The sequence below is a fragment of the Myxocyprinus asiaticus genome, chromosome 27 (assembly GCF_019703515.2).
Source record: "Myxocyprinus asiaticus isolate MX2 ecotype Aquarium Trade chromosome 27, UBuf_Myxa_2, whole genome shotgun sequence".
Taxonomy (NCBI): domain Eukaryota; kingdom Metazoa; phylum Chordata; class Actinopteri; order Cypriniformes; family Catostomidae; genus Myxocyprinus; species Myxocyprinus asiaticus.
Genome location: NC_059370.1, coordinates 41,130,582 through 41,143,481, shown reverse-complemented (window position 1 = coordinate 41,143,481; position 12,900 = coordinate 41,130,582). Strand labels below are relative to the sequence as shown.

Sequence of the window (12,900 nt, the reverse complement as noted above, 5' to 3'; positions counted from 1 at the left end):
ACGGACACTTAATAAACAATTTCATGAAACAAAATGTGACTTTCTATAGCTTGGTATTATTTAAAATTTCACAATTTAGTCCTGCTGTTCACATACACTCACCGACCACTTTATTAGGTATACCTCTCTAACACTGAGTAGGACCCTCCTTTGCTCCCAGAATGGCCTGAATTCTTCATAGCATGGATTCAACAAGGTGCTGGAAACACTCCAAAGAGATTCTGCTCCACACTGACATGACAGCATCACACAGTTGCTGCAGACTTGTCAGCTGCACATTCATGCTGCGAATGTCCCGTTCCACCACATACCAGAGCTGCTCTTTTGGATTGAAGTCTGGTGACCGTGGAGGCCATTGGAGTACACTGAACTCATTGTCAAGTTCCTGGAACCAGTTTTACACAGATGATGTGTGCTTTGTGGCATGGCGTGTTATCCTGCTGGAAGTAGCCATTAGAAGATGGGTAAACTGTGGTCATAAAGGGATGCACATGGTCAGCAACAATTCTGAAGTGGACTGTGGCATTTAAACGATGCTCTATTGGTATTATTGGTATTACGGTGCCTAATGAGAGCCAAGAAAACATTCCCCACGCCATTAAAGCACCACCCCCAGCCTGAACCGTTGACACACGGCAGGATGGATCCATGGATTCATGTTGTTTATGCCAAATTCTGACCCTACCATCTGTATGTTGCAGCAGAAATCGAGATTTGCCAAACCAGGCAATGTTTTTCCAATCATCTACTGTCCAGTTTAGGTGAGCCTGTGCCCACTGCAGCCTCAGTTGCCTGTTCTTAGCTGACAATAGTGGTATCCGGAGGGGTCTTCTGCTGCTGTAGCCCATTCGCCTCAATGTTCGAAGTGTTGTATGTTCAGAAATGCTTTTCTGCATAGCATTGTAATAACGTGTGGTTATTTGGGTTACTGCCACCTTCCTGTCAGCTTGGACCAGTAAGCCATTTTTGTCCACAGAACTGCCGCTCACTGGAAATTTTTGGCACCATTCTCAATACACTCTAGATAATGTTGAGTGTGAAAATCGCAGGAGATCAGCACTTTCTGAGATACTCAAACCAGCCCGTCTGGCACCAACAATCATGCCACGGTCGAAATAACAGAGATTACATTTTCCCCCATTCTGATGGTTGATGTGAAAATTAACTGAAGCTCCGGACCTGTATCTGCATGATTTTATACACTGCACTGCTGCCACATGATTGGCTGATTAGTTAATCACATAAATAAGTAGGTGTACTGGTGTACCTAATAAAGTGGTCGGTGAGTGTATGTGGACATCAATTTTTAGGAAAACTATTTGCAAAAAGAAATGGAAAATGCACACAGCAGTCATGCTCGCGTCTCAGGAGGTTAAACCTAAACCTAACTGATAGTGCCATAAAAACACTTCATCTTACGAGTCGAGAGTGTGCTCTTCAGGACTCATACCACGGTCCTTTGCATCGCAACTGCAACACTCTATCAATTGAGACACCAAACAAGTTTGTAGAAGCTTGGAAATGTGCAGCTGGTTATGTAATGCAAACGTTAAAATGTATCGCCTTACAAGTCATGCACTATAGTAAAAGTGTTTAGATGTTAGAAGATAGCATTGTGTGAGGAACAGGGTGAAAAATAAGATTTGTGTTGGAAGTGAATAAAAGTTGTTGTTGTAGAGCCTCTAGTGCTCATTTCACCTGAAACTGCAGCGATACATACAACAAGACATGTAAAACTTATTTTGTAAAAATCTAGGTTTAGAAACGTTCAGACATGACAACTCCCGGAATTATTATTTTTCTAAAAAGATGTTTATTACTAAAGACATGACAAGTTAGAGGTTTGGTCTTGGTGGAGTACATCTGCTCACGCTGATTCTGCTGCTGAAGAGCATATACAGACATGCTATGACAAGCATGTAATACATGCTGCTGCAGATGAAACAAAACATACATAGATCCCTGTGAAGCAGATCTAGACTTGTGGTGCTGGGGAGGAGGTGGGAAAGTGCTAGGAAAACTCTCATAGCTTGTGCAGTGAGATCAGCTTGCTGGTAACAGAACTGAGGTAAGGCTATTTATATGTTTGACATAATTGGTGAATACAAGTTGATTGGCATGAGATTGCATATGTGAAACAACCAGCTTGCGCTATAGAGTTTCCTAAATAAATTTAGGGACACTGATTCTACGAGACTAGGTTGTTACCTTAGAGTAGGATTTTAAATTTTGCAAAATTAAGAAAATGAAGCTGCAAGAGATAGAGTCCATTTAACAGGTTTTGTACGTTAGTGTTGATCGTTTAGCCATCAACACATTGAACATACTATATGTCTTTCTAAAACATTTCCAGGGAAATGAAAAACATGGGTTCTGAAAATTATATGTGACCAGTCAATCAGTTAATCCCTTTGATTACCCTTGAGTTTGCAATATTTATGTTCCTTCATGGACCAAAAAGTTTATATGCACTGAAATGCACTCTGACACAGGCATTCATTGACCAATGAGAATGTCAGAGAGGTAGGTCCAGTTGTGCTTTCAGAAATCGAATTCTCTGTATTCACATTTGATTACAAACAGACCTCTTTCCACACCCTCAAAACCCATCTCACACCTTATCGGAGCATTATCTAGTGTGCAAATGTGTGCTCTTGTTCTGAGAAATTTGACGCTTACATGTCCATTAAAATGTTACGAATTTATGATGCTGTTCAATCAGAACACAGTTTTTGCGTCCATCTACACTGTTTTGAAATAGTTTTTCTATGTAAACGTGCTATACGAATGTATTTGACCATTGTGTCACATCTCTTGTTTTTTCAGCGTCTCGCCCAGGAGCAAAGCATTAAGTCAAGTTAAAAGAACTTCATCTCGAGACACCTGCACTCTGTTCCATTTGTTGTGATGGGTCTAGCTTTTTTAAATGCAAGAATATGTTCTGTGTGAACAGCACCTAATTCATTTGATTGACTTCATTACACAAGGTAAAATCTTATGAGGAGTGTGTCATGGTACAAGACTCACCCTAAAGAACTCTTTGGTGGATCCCGAGTCCAGGGTTCCATATGCGATTTCTGTTTGTTTGGCGAGATCTTCTGCGCTCTCAATAGGAGAGACCATCCTCTCGACTGTCAGGAAAGCAGCGAGGTTAGCCGTATAGGACGAGATAATGATAAGGGTGAAGAACCACCAGACACCTCCTACTATTCTGCCCGATAAGGACCTGATACACAAAAACACAGCAATTCATTCAATCAGCAAATCAAATCTGCACTAAAGTGAAACACAAATTGAACATTTGAAATTGAACAAAGCACTTGACTTCCATATAGCTAACTAGGGAAGCAAATGTCACAAACACAATACTTGCACTCATTTTTGATTTTGAAAAAGTTTTAAGGGGTCACCACAGCACATATCGATTATAAGCTCTGACTGTTGCCAAGACAATAAATATTAGCATAATAACATTTGGGATCAATGATTGTGTTATTTCCTCTACAAGGTTTTTGTCTCTAGGCTGGAAGTAGGAGAATTTGCTCTTTACACAACTGTGTTCTCTGTCAACCACGTGGCTTTATAAAATATATAAACAATGCAAATAGCAAGTAGAACTCTTATGGACTTATGTAATATAATTATTGAATTTTAGATTAAAATGCCAACACGGTTTTAACAACACTGTAGAAAAACTGGCCTGCAGCAATACAGTCATGTAAGATGTAGTAAGCAATCAATGCTGCAGTAAAACACAAGTGCTCCACTTCACCACTATGTTCTACAGAACAGGGCCAAATGCTAGTTAGGAGCCGCAGGCATACTTGCACTGACAAGAAAAATAAATTAAAATCTGAATTTGTCTGTCTGTCTATATCTATTGTGCTATTTATTGTTCTATCTTGCATTCTACCTACAATTTCTTTCTTTATGTCTGTCTGTCTGTCCGTCCGTCCGTCTCTCTCTCTCTCTCTCTCTGTCTGTCTGTCTATCTATTAGTCTATCCCTCTATCCCTCTCTGTCTATATCTCTATCAGTCTGTCTGTCCATCTATCTGTCCACCTATCCATCTATCTATTAGTCTATCCCTCTATCGCTCTGTCTGTCTGTCTGTCTGTCTGTCTCTCTGTCCATCTATCCGTCTATCCCTTTGTCTGTCTATATCTCTATCTGTCTGCCTGTATACATCTCTGTCTGTCTATCTGTCTGTCTCTCTGTCCATCATCCATCTATCTATTAGTCTATCCCTCTATCGCTCTGTCTGTCTGTCTGTCTGTCTCTCTGTCCATCTATCCATCTATTCCTCTGTCTGTCTATATCTCTATCTGTCTGTCTGTCTGTCTATCTATCTGTCTGTCCGTCTATCCGTCTATCTATTAGTCTACTCCTCCATCCGTCTGTCTGTCTGTATCTCTATCTGTCTGTCTGTCTGTCTGTCTATCTATCCGTCTATCCCTCTGTCTGTCTATATCTCTATCTGTTTGCCTGTAAATATCTCTGTCTGTCTGTCTGTCTATCTATTTATCTATCTGTCTATCTATCTATCTGTCAGTCTGTCTGTCCATCTATCCCTCTGTCTGTCTATATCTCTATCTGTTTGCCTGTAAATATCTCTGTCTGTCTATCTATTTATCTATCTGTCTGTCTGTCTGTCTGTCTGTCTGTCTGTGTATATTTATGTTTATGTGCCATCTGATTCTACAAAATGAACATGTTTACAACATGTGAAACATTACTGTAGTGTTCTCAATGTTATTTATTGAGATATGATAAATGAATGAATGCTTTTATCTGCTAAGTCTCTTTATTGACTACACAATTGACAGACAGCACTGCAGTGAGGAATATGAGCGACTCTGCAATATGACCGACGACAGCGAGCAGCACAATAGAGTCATTATTAATCAACTCCCTGCTGTTAATAGTGAAACAATATGAATAATCATACATCTTTACAGATGCCTACAAAGTGCTGCAGTCAGACTTCTCAAACAATAAATCAATCAGGTACAGGAGAAATTTCAAGAAAAGAGCCAAAAGAGAATATGTTGCTCAGCTAATCCTTTACAAAAGAACCAATTAAAACTTTAGCTGTGTTGGCATAATCTTTCAGACAAGAAATACTTGAATTAGCTGCAAAATTAGAGCTGTAATATATGAAATGTGCTTTTCAGTGACATCCCTCACAAAAAATTACTATTCAAAGGTACTAAATGCATACCATGGTACTACCAGCGTACATTTTAAAACTCCTTTTGTGTTCCAAGAAAAAACAAACAAACAAACAAACAAACATACAATACGTGTTTGGAACAACGTGAGAGTGAGTAAATAATAACATCATTTTCATTTTTGGGCAAACTTTTCCCTTAAAACATGGAGACCCACACAAGGATGACTGCTTGTAATGGCTGTAAAGTATAAATGGCTGTAAAGCTTGATTATGAATAAGGCCACCAACCTTGGCGAGATATCACAGCCCTGCTGCATGAAGGCCCCGAGAGAGAACCACAGGCTGTTAAAAATCCCAAAGTCATTAGGCGGGTCCGGAGGGGTCTGGGGGTCTTTGGCTTCATCATTCTCATCCAGGTGCCACTCATAGGGGCTGAAGCGGCTCACCAGGAACAGCACCACACTGACGCCTATGTAGGCGAACACAATGCACATCCAGATCTCATAAGCCAGAGGATCCAGGAAGGAGAACACACCTGGCTTGGACTTCTGAGGTTTCTTGATCATAATGGAGATGCCCAGACTCATGAAGGGCTTGGAAAAGTCAATCACTTCCTCTCGCACAAGTGTGATTGTTAGCGGTGCAATGGCTATATCTGCTCTCTAGAAACAGGGAAATGAAGAAATTATGTTTTAGTTGCTTGAAAGAACATGCAACTTGTGTACTTGTAATTGTATAGCTGTATATCTACAAGTATAGTTCAAGCTACTGTATATATACAGTATATATACTTAAGGTCTTAACAAACATTTTTCATGTTTACAGTAATGCATTACAATGAAAGTATATGGGGCAAGCGTCTTAGAGCAGTGGTTTTCAAACTGGGGTCAGGGACCACCAGGGGGGCCACAAGGGGAACAAAGGGGGTCCGCAGGAAATTTGAGAGAACATTAAAAGATTTTACAAAATGTTTAACAGTAAAAAAACAAAAACAACAACAACAACAAAAAATCTACATTTTACATATCTACAAGTGTTCATTTCTTCTTAATTTCAACGTATCTATATTCATGAGTAGTTATGAACATATGCATACATATTGTAAATATTGTATTTATTATCTTTCTAGGTATTTTTTCATCGCCACTGTTGTCCTTAGCTTGCTCACTGGTTGGATGGCACTATTTCCTGTTTGGAACAATAATTACAGCAAAAATAGCTAGACTATACAAATTTGTATATCAAAATATAATATAAATATTCCAAGTTTACTACTATTTCTCTAATATTCTAATATTGTGTAGAAAACAAACTAATTTTGTTAAAAAACTATTTTCCACATGACATTTTTATGTTAAAATCTTCTTGTGACTATACTTTGAAACATTGTGTATTGTAATGCTTATACCGGTGCAATTTCTTGTCCCATAGACTTCCACTATAAGTGCAATACTGAACACCCAATTTTTGTGTGTTTTTACAAATCAATTGCATGCCATAGATACTGATAATATAGAGTATAACTAGTAGCATTCCGGTTGTATGCTTTGTAGCACAATTCCGGTTCTGAGTGCTAGGTTTTGCAGTATGTGTAACCAGTCCTGCCTGACCGAACAGGATTCGTCAGCCAGCATGGGAGGCAGGCACGCTAACGAGGAGGCTATAAGCTACAGCCTCTAGCATCAGTCGCTAGTGCGCCTCTTGAGACCAGGAGATTGAGGTTTACACATACCACACAGCTATCACGTACCAGCTGGCTCCCGTTACACTCAACCCCCTAAACCTCAGTCCCATCTGGGTCACAGCACCACTGTAACCAGTCCTGCTCAAACTGCTCTGAGCGGGATTCGAACTGGCATCAGCCAGCATGGGAGGCGGGCACGCTAATGAGGAGGCTATAAGCTACAGCCTCTAGCGTCAGTCGCTAGTGCTCCTCTTGAAGCCAAGTGAGTGAGGTTTACACATACCGCACAGTGTGTGTATCACATACTAGCTAGCTCCTGTTACATATGCATCAGACAACCAAAATATAGCATACTTTACTGTGACTGTACAGCAGCACTCTACCACTGATATACAGACACTTGAATTACCTTTTTTAAATGCCAGCTCTTTAAAATCTGGATGTACGCCCGATCTTCTCTATTATTTGCTCATCATTTAATGAATTACTGCTGCCATGTGCAATAGAATATGTACCAAAAAATCTCTTTTTGCTTAACTTTAGTTAACCACCTGCTTTCTGTGGGCACAAACAGCGAAAAGTTAATTGCGGCAGGCAAGTAGCTCTCACTTTTGTAAAATAGACGCAAACTATAATAAGCCTCATTTATATAGAAATGGAGGGCGAAAACAGAACGATAATTTAATATAGCATAGCGCTAATTCAACACATTTAGAACCTGTTTAAACTGGATTGGGTGTGAAAATCTGCACTGGATTTGCATTGCAATACAATGGACAAAAGTGCCGCATGTTTGTAAAACGAAAAGAATTACAATTCCTTAATTTAAATACAGTGCAGCACTATTTCAGAACACTTAGCACCTGTTTAAACTATACTGAGTGAAATCTGTGAAGGATTTGCATTAAAATACAATGGACAAAAGTGGCACAATTGCTTAATGCATTCGCCCCTTTGTTGGAAAACCTGTTTTGCTTTATCATGCTTCACATAAAGTTGTTGCAGGAGCTGCAGATATGAGACACAGGCACTGCCCACTCCCTATAATCCTTGGAGGCACTCTAGCATGGGTGTATAATAAAAAGGCAGTGAAAGATTTTATCTCGCGTGTCCTCAGCGAGGAGCACACTAGTTATGCAATCAGCTAGTATAAGGTCAAGGAATCTCTGCAGGTGAGCACTGGACTGGTTATAAAAGCCTCAACAAATATTAATTTCCTTTTATCATATGATTGTATTGAATGAGATTCCGATGTGCTGGTTCAATAAATCATATAATAAAATTGCATATAAATAGCTAATTAAGAGTCAACCAAAAGTGATGTATCAGTGAGGAACAAATAAGCCTCAAAACTCTCCAGCTGCCCACTAGATAAATAAATGCATTTGATCTTTTTTAATTCTAGAGTGAAATTATTTATTGTGCAGATATACACAGGTAAATACCTATTGATATGTAAGGCAGACTTGTTGATATAAAAAAAGCTGACATTTTTTAAGTGAAATGAAAGAACAGATTGCACTGTCAACAAATAATCTTGGATGTCGAGTCCCAGAAGAGTTTGTATTCGTTTCCGTTTTAACCTGCTTGTGGCATGTAACAGACAACAAATCTGTGATAGTGGTGGTGTTTCTACATTAGAGAGGAATTCACTGTCAGTGTTTAGACAAAGCTGTCGTTACTATCTGAAAAGTTTGAGTCAACAGATGATGAGTATATGGCATAATTACATGAATACTCTTTCAGGATGACATGATTACAGTATCAGTTAGTGGAACAGTTGATTGTATTTCATCTCAACTGTAAAATGAAAACTACATTGGTTGTTAAAGGGTTAGTTCACCCAAAAACGAAAATTCTCTCATTTACTCACCCTCATGTTATCACAGATGTGTGTATGACTTTATGTCTTCTGCTGAAAACAAATAAAGATTTTTGAAGAATATCTCAGCTCTGTTGGTCCTCACAATGCAAGCAAATGGTGACCAGAACTGATAAGGTAAAAAAAGCACATAAAGGGAGAATAAAAGCAATCTGTATGACTCCAGTGGTTAAATCCATGTCTTCAGAAGTGATATTATAGTTGAGGGTGAGAAACAGATAAATATTTAATTATTTTTAACTATACGTCTCCACCCTTGACCAGCCCCAGCCAGTCGGTGGCTGAATGTAAAAGTAAAAGTCACTTCATCACCAGAATGTGGAAGTGAAAGTGTAGCTTTACAGTAAAAATGGACTTAAAAATGCATCTGTTTCTTACCCACACCTATCATATCGCTACATAAGATATGGATTTAAACACTGGAGTGAAATTCATTATTTTTATGCTGTCTTTATGTCCTTTTTGGACCTTCTGAGTTCTGGTCACCATTCACTAGCATTGTGAGAACCAACAGAGCTGAGATATTCTTCTAAAAATCTTCATTTTTGTTCTGCAGAAGAAAGAAAGTCATTCACATCTGGAATGGCATAAGGGTGAGTAAATGATGAGATAATTTTCATTATTGGGTGAACTATCTGTTTAAGGTGTTCTGAGCTGTTTTTAACATATTGCAATTTGGTTGAAAGTGTTGCTAGGTGGTTGTTTATTGGTCCAAGTCAAAAAAGCCCACCCAAAATTCTCAAAGATATTCTGGTCCCTATGGCTTGGGTCCCTCCTGCGATGTAAGTCTATGGAACTTTTTTAAAATTATATATATATATATATATATATATATATATATATATATATATATATATATATATATACACACTGATCAACCACAACATTAAAACCACCTGCCTAATATCGTGTAGGTCCCCCTCGTGCCGCCAAAACAGTTTTGACCCATCGAGGCATGGACTCCACAAGACCTCTGAAGGCTCCAAGATGTTAGCAGCAGATCCTTTAAGTCCTGTATGTTGTGAGGTGGGGATCAATCAGATTGCGATCTGAGGAATTTGGAGGCCAATTCAACACCTTGAACTCTTTGTCAAGTTCCTCAAACCATTCCTTAACAATTTTTTGCAGTGTGGCAGGTGCATTATCCTGCTGAAAGAAGCCACTGCCATCATGGAAAACCGTTGCCATGAAGGGGTGTACGTGGTCTACAACAATCTTTAGGTAGGTGGTACGTGTCAAAGTAACATCCACATGAATGCCAGGACCCAAGGTTTCCCAGCAGAACATTTCCCAGAGCATCACACTGCCTCTGCCAACCTGTCTTCTTCCCATAGTGCATCCTGCTGCCATCTCTTCCCCAGGTAAACAATGCACACGCACCCGGCCGTCCACATGTTAAAAAAGAAAACGTGATTCATCAGACCAGGCCACCTTCTTCCATTGCTCCATGGTCCAGTTCTGACGCTCACGTGCCCATTGTAGGCGCTTTCGGCGGTGGACAGGGGTCAGTATGAGCGCTCTGACTGGTCTGCGGCTACGCAGCCCCATACGCATCAAGCTGCGATGCACTGTGTGTTCTGATACCTTTCTATCATGGCCAGCATTACGTTTTTCAACAATTTGTGCTACAGTAGCTTTTCTATGGGATCAGACCAGATGGGCTAGCCTTCATTCCCCACATGCATCAGTGAGCCTTGGGCGCACATGACCCTGTCGCTGGTTCACTGGTGGTCCTTCCTTGGACCACTTTTGGTTGGTACTAACCACTGCATACTGGGAACACCCCACAAGACCTGCCGTTTTGAAGATGCTCTGACCCAGTCGTCTAGCCATCACAATTTGGCTCTTGTCAAAGTCGCTCAGATCCTTACGCTTGCCCATTTTTCCTGCTTCCAACACATTCAACAACTGACTGTTCACTTGCTGCCTAAAATATCCCACCCCTTGACAGGTGCCATTGTAATGAGATAATAAATGTTATTCACTTCACTTGTCATTGGTTTTAATGCTGTGGATGATCAGTGTATATACACTGTATATGTATGTGTATATGTATGTTTGTATTCTGTATATATATATATATATATATATATATATATATATATATATATATATATATATAGTATGTTTTATATAATAATATATACTCGGCACTGGTGGGATGAGTTAAAGTCAGACTAAAAGTCAGACAGGCATTCAGTGAGATAACCTTTGAAAGACGACCAAAATCAAATGAAAATAGCTGTTGAAAGGTCAAACATTGCCCATAAACATTTGTCCTGGCTATCTGAGCTGGAAAAAAGGCACTGATATGCTATATGGTTCCATGATGGTGATTTTTTTTTCATTTAATCTCCACACCTTTTTCTTTTTTTTTTTCATTTTAAAAATAATTTGAGAATAATTTCCAATGTTAGCACATGAAAACCAGGCAATCTCTCTGGCTGATGGTAAGGAAATTGAACAGATGAGGTAGCCTAACACTCATGCATTTTGTATATGGTCTTCCTTCTTGAATGTCGGCCCGGGGAATTGGAAGTGATTTCACTGGCTTTTTCTCCATTTATAGCAGGGATGTGCTTTGAAAAATGAAAAAATGGCGGGTTGCTTGAGCGCACTGTGAAAAGTGGCTTTGAGATCCAACAGCATTGAGATGAATCAAAGCACTGCATGCTGGGAGGGCGCATGTTTAAAACACAATCTTGCCACCAGCACTGTCTGCCTTTAGCAATACTTGAACAACACCCAGATACTTCCAGTCAGTCTCACCACAACACTTTTTAACATGAACAGAAGACATACACTTTTCCAACAACATATTTGACAGCAGTTTCTAGAAATTTCACTTTATACACTACATGGCCAAAAGTGTATAGACCAGGGGCCTAGGAGTGATCTGAAAAGTGGCCGGGACACAGAAATCTTTTCATCTTGGCTCATGAATACAGTTGGGAACTGAAAACTTGTTCTTATTCAGAACTAGTCCCATTCTAAAGAAAAACAAAACAAAACACACACACACACACACACACACACACACACACACACACACACACACACACACACACACACACACACACACACACACACACACACCACACACACACACACACCACACACACACACACCAGAAACTGAATGATTTTCATGACTTTCGATTCCGTTAATGTTTTTCAAATGTGCATTCTTCCGTCGATGTGGACACAATATGGCGCTAAAATACTCTTGACAGTGTTTCCTGCTTGTTGAATATAGGAGTATTACTGTATATAAAAATTAATGAATGAAATTACATTTAATTAAAAAACGTAATTAAAAAGTCTCATCATTTGGTACCAGACTTTTGAGGGCAGTAAATCCAATAAGAATTGCATTTCATACTTACAAATATATCTTTCTCAACAGTACCATAATAAATAAATAAACAAGAAATAAACAAGAAATTAATAAATAAGTAAAATTGTAAATGCCTGATGAAGGCCGAGTGATCGAAACATGAAATACAATTGAGTGCAGATTTTTTTCATTTGTCTTCCTCACAAGTACCAAAGGAATCGTTAGTGGAGAATCATTACGAAGAATCGGAATCAGTAAATTCCATATGATTCCCATCCCTCCCTACTCATGAATGTTTATTAGGTCATGTAACATTACAATAATGCATACATCTATCTCCACGATCTCCTTGTTGTTCATAGCTTGCTTTGTAAAATTCGTACTTGGATTTATGATAAATGTTGCACAGTATTTTCCTAAAGGAACCTTATTTCATTTAGTTTATTGCAGTGTAAAAATGACAATAAACCTGACTTAGATTTGTCCCCCCCCATTTATAATGGTTACTTCACCCCTGATATGGACAGCATTTCAGATGCAGCCTAGATTATAAAAAGAGGATAGTGTTCAACTGCATGTGTCCAGATGTAGCACTTACCCCATAGACTAGTTCACCGACCATTCCATTCCACGTCTTGGTTTCGGGGTCGCGGGCACCATATTTCCCATCCATGACAATGGACAGTCTGTATTTGATCCCAACATGTTTGGCAATCTCAGAAGCTAAATCGACACAGTAGCCTTCATACTTGTCATTGCCACCCAGGTGCATGTGGTTTTTCTTAAACATCACATACGGTGCTTCCTGTTAATCAAACACATGCT

At 39.3% G+C, this 12,900-nt stretch overlaps 1 protein-coding gene across 4 annotated transcripts in view; it reads right to left on the bottom strand.

Moving 5' to 3' along the window:
- LOC127417555 (glutamate receptor 3-like) overlaps positions 1-12,900 on the bottom strand; it is a 165,788-nt gene that overhangs the window by 34,069 nt on the left and 118,819 nt on the right. For all 4 annotated transcript variants that reach the window (XR_007893296.1, XM_051657551.1, XM_051657552.1 and 1 more), the window contains exons 10-12: positions 12,674-12,880; positions 5,462-5,835; positions 3,028-3,226 (exon numbers count right to left, since the gene is read on the bottom strand). Coding sequence is in view for 3 of the 4 variants with exons in the window: in XM_051657551.1 (XP_051513511.1) it covers positions 3,028-3,226; positions 5,462-5,835; positions 12,674-12,880 (780 nt within the window). In the remaining variant the exon portion in view is untranslated. The remainder of the gene's footprint in view (positions 1-3,027; positions 3,227-5,461; positions 5,836-12,673; positions 12,881-12,900) is intronic.